Source organism: Buceros rhinoceros, unplaced genomic scaffold (assembly GCF_000710305.1).
Source record: "Buceros rhinoceros silvestris isolate BGI_N320 unplaced genomic scaffold, ASM71030v1 scaffold20017, whole genome shotgun sequence".
Taxonomy (NCBI): Eukaryota; Metazoa; Chordata; class Aves; order Bucerotiformes; family Bucerotidae; genus Buceros; species Buceros rhinoceros.
In genome coordinates this window covers 1,857-8,203 of record NW_010420658.1, presented here as the reverse complement: position 1 = coordinate 8,203, position 6,347 = coordinate 1,857, and the positions used below count along the sequence as shown (strand labels likewise).

Below are 6,347 nucleotides of genomic sequence, written 5' to 3'. Positions count from 1 at the left end.
CCCTGGCACCGGCCAGGAGTCGAGGCCAGCCCAATGCACATGGCGCTGTGGCAGGAGCAGAGCACAGGCAACGCCTTAGCTTAAGGCAAAACATCTAAAGAACTCGTCCAAAACACACAGCAGTCTCAAGACACTCGCCCTTCCTTCCGGGGCCTTTTCTAACAAACCGAGAACATTAATTAGCACCATGAAGAGACCATCAGTCTTAATTTCCAGGTCTGAAATACAGAATATCTCTTTTCGAAGATGGTACAAATGTGAGAGAACTTTGAAGAGAGGGGCTGGGCAAGGAGTGTCTAATGAAGGCAGATTTCCAAAGGATTTGTAGCTTTTTTAGTCAGCCAATGATTTGACCAAGTTACACCACAGTTTTCTGCTGCAGCTAGATCTACTCCCTCTCGTTTCCCCTAAACCCCTCCTCCCCTGGAGTATTTTGGCGGCAACAGGGAAAATGCTGCACTTCCACACCGACCCCAACAGACCCTGCTCCACCTTCCTCTGCTGACTGCATTCAGATCTTGGAGATCTCCACCGCTGCCCGGTTTGGCTGAGGTGGGTTTAAGTCACAGGGGGTGAAGACACACACGGTGAATGATCACATACACCTATTTCCATAGGAAACCAGGCTAAACAGTAACTTCCTTCCTCGCGGGAATCCTCAGAGCAGAGGGCCGAGCTGTCTGGAGAGCCAGCAGCTCTGCCCCCCCTCACAGCCCTCCACTCCCACCAGCAGCCGTTTGCACACCACAAGTTGTAACTCCTTGTTAGACAGACCCAAAGAACCCAGCTCCGGAGCCAGCGGCTGCGCTGCCGTGGCAGGCTCTGCGCCAGCAGCGACACACGAAATCCTGCACACAGACCTGACCGCAGGAGGCACGGAAAGAGGCGCCGGGCAACCTGCACCGTGCCCCATAAGCACTGCTCGCTACGCTCTAGGAGCTCTCCTCCGGCCACAGCTGTCTGGGAGCATGGGATGCTGGCCCCCCAGCTGCAGGAACCATTATTTGCTCTGGTGAGGGAGGAGGTGGCCACTACCAGCCTGTTGCCAAACCCTCCTTATGCCAGATACACACCTCCTCTCACACCGCACCCACCTTCACAGGAAGCAATTACACAATGAAAACTACTCTAAGGGAGTGAAGTATTTGCTGTCTAGCAAGTCTCTTCCAGCTGGATCCTTTTTCTGACAGATTCAGTCCCCGTTCTGCTCAACGGGCACATACAGGAGGGTAGGGCTTTGCTTATCCAGAGGGATAATGAAACCATTGTGGGCTGGCAAAGGATGTGCGTTCTTGGGCTACCAACAACTCCAAGAACAGTGCTGCAACTTGCTCTAGAAGTCTTGGCTGAAGTAACTGTAGCCTCCTGGGGCAGTTGACTCTTCCCGGACATACTGCTGTGGTGGGAACTGTCCAACAACCGGCACTGCTCCTGGCATCCTGGACATCAAAGGGAGCAGGAGGAAGAGAAGGAGAAAAGGAAACAATGTCAGAAGTGCTCTGGAATCTGCCGGCTGCCATCGCTGCTCAGCAGGCACGGCTGTCCGTGCAGCAACAGCCTAGAAGCCAAGTCTACAGCTTGCCAGGAAAGCTTCCAAGTGCAGCCTTGCCCTCCGTGCGTGTGTGTAAACAGACACCTTTGGCATGGCAGAACGAGCTACCGCACAGCTCAAGGGTGGGTAAAGAGCTTCCAGGACAGAGCAAGTATCCTGGCTCTCTCCAGCTGCAGAAGCCGGCCTGGAACAGGACCGACCGGCTGGAGCCAGGAGCAGCTTTCTGAAAGGCAGCTGGGTGGCTGCAAACACTCAGACAACAACCACATCCTTAAAGAGGACATTACACGTGTGTGTTGGCAACATCCTTGATGGTAGCGTTCTAGAACAGGACACTTGCTATTTGCTGATCTGGCCATGCTGTTGAAGAGCTGGAACTCCCCTGGGATGAGGGATGGAGCACACGTCTTTGAGTGAAGTACTCCAGAGCCAAGGGCCCACAGGGGTGTTATTCCACAGATAAGCAACAGGACATCCCAGTTTCCCTTCTCTCCTCTCTGGGAATTTTGACCAGGAGTCCATCCTCACCTCAGGTAGGGTTTCCTAATACATCTTCCTTCTACGAAGCTCTGTAACCAACTCGGGCTCATCACTGAGCCTCTTAGCGAAGGCTTTGAGATTAGAGATCTGAACTTTGACAGTGCCCAGAACAAGTGTTTTTGGTTATTAATCATCTGGCAGCCTAATTTTTTTTCATAAAATAATGATTAATAATTAATATCATATAATAATATATGCAAGGAATGCCATTATTTAACTCACCAGCTGTGAGAGGGGGTTCAGGATATAGTCTGGGTTTCTGGAGGGTGCTGACTACACACCAAATTTTAAGACAAGCAGCGCCAAGAGAGCTTAGAACAGCGAGCAGATCTCCAGTGAGCCAGGCTTTAACTACATTAAAATCTCAGTTGTTAGAGAAACGGTGCTGAACGGGTGTCAGGCTGGACGCGCTCACCGCAGAGGTCCACACTGACACTGCGCTGAGCTATCACGGACCTAAAAGCAACTGCAGGGCCCTCGGACTCCAGCAGCATGCTGGAGCTGTCTGCAGAGGGAGCTGCCGGAGCGCTTCGGCTGCAGGACAGACACAGCCAGCTTGCACAAACCCTGCCTGCGAGTCAGCGGGAAACACCCCTTCAAAACGGCATTTGGGGTTATATTTAAGGCAGCGATTTGAAGAGCGAGGCTGGAAACATGCTTAGACAAGAGTGTTACTTACTGGTTCTTGTGTTTGAAGCCGCTGATGTGAGCCTGGTACTGCTCTATGGAGTTCAGCACTATGTTACACGTGCTGCAGGGGTACCCCTTCCCAGCTGAAAGAGACAGCAGCGTTAGCACACACAGAGCCAGCCCGCACCCCTGCGCCCCACGAAGAAACAAGGGAGATCATCGGGCACTTGATGCGTTAAACAGCCGCTAAACAAAGACAAACAGCAAGTCAACAGCCCCACCAGGAGGGGAGGCTGCAGGATCCCCACCAGGTATCAGCCAGTCACTGCTCAGGCACAAAAGCTTTCCTGCTCAGAACATGGGTTTGTTTTTCTATACAAAGACGCGTTTCCTATACACAATTCACAGTGTCAGACATAGTGAGTCGCAGCATTAGGACACCAAACCTAACACCTTTGTAACTCCATTTCTCTCCCAAATCCCCTCTTCCCCTGATCTGTACATCTCATAACAGAAAATGAGGAAGATACTCGACTTGTAAGGTTAAACTGTTCCAGTAATAATAAAAAAAGGAGCCAGAGGAGATTCCACACACTGTCCAGTTCCACCATGCACCATTCTGCTAAGCCTTGCCAAGGTCCCAACTGAGAATATTACATTCTATCCTCCAGCAGTAATCGTTTAACTGCAAAAAAAAAAAAACAACAACAAACCACCCAAACCCAAACAAACAACTGTCCAACAATAGTTGTACTGGACAGATCAATGGTTTTGCGTAACAGGACAACTCCAGCTGGAATGAAAGTTCAGGAGGTCACAGATACCAAACAAGCAAGCATGGCAGCACAGGGGTCTCCAGCAGATGAAAACCCTGGCAGCTGTCCTCAGGACAGGAAGCGCTCCTGAATTCTGGCTCACTGGGGAAGGGCTCTGCCTGGGAGTCTCGCAAAGAAAACATTTCCTTAAGGTGAAAGAGGAGACTTGTCCCAGGAGAGCAGCATAACCACCGAGGGAGAGGCATAACCCGTGAGGCAGCAGACATCTCCCCACTCGGCTGCTGCACCTCAGAGAGATCTCAGATGCCTTTGGGGCATTCAGCTCTCAAAACAGAGCTGCACCAGGGCGGGAAAGGCCAGAGGAGCCGTGACAGCCCTCAGGTCTGTCTCCCTGCACCATGGAGGTCAAGATCTCTCTGTTGCAAGTCCAGCAAATAGGTATGTGTGCACAAAGTTGTCTGAACTGCACCCTGCACCCCAAACCTGCGGTTCCTAGAGGAACTTTAAGCAGACAAACACCTCGGTGCTGCACTGCAAAGAACACATCTTCACCTGCGGCCAGCCAGATCCCAGCAGAGAAAGGCTGGGGACAAGCTGGGGACATTTCTGTTCGCGCACAGAGATGGGCCAAGAGAGCAGGAGAAAACCCCCCTGACTGCAGCCCCGCACAGCCGAGCAGCCCCCGCTCACAGCCCAGCTCTGAAACATCACCTGGACAGCTGAAGTGCCGTGATGTGTCCGCAGGCACTTGAGTTTCACAGCAGACAACCCTCACACAGGGGAGGGCACTGCCCACCTACCCAGCCTGCCTGGGCTGGGGCTCCTGCGGCTGTCAGCGCATTCCACGTTGAAGTGGAACCGTTCATCAGACCCCACTAATTAGGCAAAGAGCAGATGGGTAACGCTAGATAACTGAGTGCCTCTTCCATCTCCCACACGACTACGCAATGTGGGAGAGAATATTACTGGGATAATTGAGCCTCATTTCTCCTAAGTGCTACCGGTATCTAAAGGTGGACTGCAGAGAATTAGAATAATTAATCTTCTGCTTGTGTGGGTTTTTATGACAGAAAAAGAAGCCCTTGAAGAAGATTTTAAGATGATTTGTCTGCTTATTATTTACCTCAAGCACCCAGCAGGTACTAGACTTCCCGGTCCAACAGAAGGCTGCTGGAAGGAACAAGGGAGTTTACAGAGAGCTCCTAATGCTTTCACTGGACTCCAAGGGCTTTCATCATGTAGAAGTATTCGGGAGCAGCAGATCATAAACCAAATGAGTTTTAACTGTCTGCCTAAAGTTCCTCCTTAATAGCTCTTTTTTCTCCCCCCATCCCTGCTTGCTCCAGAGAGTTGTGTGAGTTCATCAGATGGAAGTGCCCACACAGAGGCAGAAAGGCATTCAGGGAGAAATCGCTCTGGCTTTCAAGTGCTTTGAAGAAGCAGGTGCAGTTAAACCTATTTCTTCCATCTCGGCTAGGCCCCTCCAAAGACACTTCTTAAGCATCAAATGCCACTTTTATCTTTTCATTTCGGATGCAAACACCTAGCTAGAAACAGTACTGGCTCAAATCCCTGGACTACCTGCACAGAGAATAAAAAGGACACATCCTCAATTAGACAATGTCGCAAAACACAGCCCAAAGCTTGTCAGGACCAGCTACAGCCTAAAGCCTCTCCTGCTGCCAGGGAATTGCAACATCAACTGAATCCATCTCACGGTGTGTAATCAAGCTCCTCATCACTAGCAGTTCTCCCCTGCTCCCTCAGCACAGTCTCTCACCCAAAGACCTGCCGGACACACTGTCGCTCTCCCACCTTGCTCTCCAGCTGTTTATTAGCCTGCCTGCCGAGAACTCACCCATGAAGGACGATGCCGGTGCATCAGGGGTTCGGCCATAGTGTGCCATCAGCTTGTGTTTGGTCTCTTGCTTTCTGTGCTTCTTGCCCACGTAATGCTGTTTTGCCATCAGGGGGTTGTTGAAAGTGGCATGGCAGAGGCTACAGAACTTGTCCGGGTCAGTAATGTCCTTGTTCTCTTCGTTAGAAGACATGGTGGAGGTGGGGAGGGTAGCAGGATCCTTCTGTGGGGGCACTGCTTCTGCAGGGTGAATCCAAACTCTTGGTCAGTCACAGAACTCAGAGTAAAAACCAGTCACTTTACGTGCTTCAAACACCCATTAAAAAAAATATTCCACTACACCCAAACCCCAAACCTAGACAGAGCATGTAAGACAACTAGATAAACTCATGCTGCTGCTACCTCTTCCCTTAACGCCGCAGAAGTGAAAGGCGTGTGGTAAGACAAGTCTGAGTAGGCCAGAAAAACTTTCAGGGTTAAAAAAACCTGAACAGATTTGTGTATTTCTCCTTACCATAACACAGCTGTATTCGGGAAACACTGGACAGGAAGGAGCTGGCACCTACTATTAGCATCACCCAGCCAGAACACGGCTATAAGCCCCTGTGCAGCAAAGGCAAGCGGGTTCTGGAAACACCATGTCACCGCAGGACTTGATCCTGAACCAAAGTTTTGCCTGAGAAATAGCAGGAACAGGACTAGGTCCAACACAGTGAATCCTGTTCCTGCCTGGAAGAGCCAGCTCAGAGCTGCACAAGCTGTCATCCTCAGCGGCACTCGGTGGCTCCCTTTTCCCTCCGTCCTGACCGACTACAGTCCCCCATGGTCTCGGCTACTCCACCTGCCCTGGGCAGAGGGTCTGCCTCGCCACCCACTGGGCCTGTCTGTCTGCTAGCAAAGGGACAGGACACACTGGCCGCAGCACTGGGTCAGAGCCGAGGTGTGCCGGGACTGCATCCCACAGGAGAGCATGCAGCAGCAGGTGCCACGG

General features: G+C 51.5%; 1 protein-coding gene across 1 annotated transcript in view; it reads right to left on the bottom strand.

Annotated features, from left to right (window-relative positions):
- Positions 1–1,124: 1,124 nt before the first annotated feature.
- LOC104496297 (zinc finger protein 346-like) overlaps positions 1,125–6,347 on the bottom strand; it is a 7,061-nt gene continuing 1,838 nt past the window's right edge. Inside the window, exons 3-5 of the mRNA XM_010139385.1 lie at positions 5,357–5,596; positions 2,772–2,865; positions 1,125–1,439 (exon numbers count right to left, since the gene is read on the bottom strand). Of these exons, the coding sequence (XP_010137687.1) occupies positions 1,334–1,439; positions 2,772–2,865; positions 5,357–5,596 (440 nt within the window). The 3' untranslated portion in view covers positions 1,125–1,333. The remainder of the gene's footprint in view (positions 1,440–2,771; positions 2,866–5,356; positions 5,597–6,347) is intronic.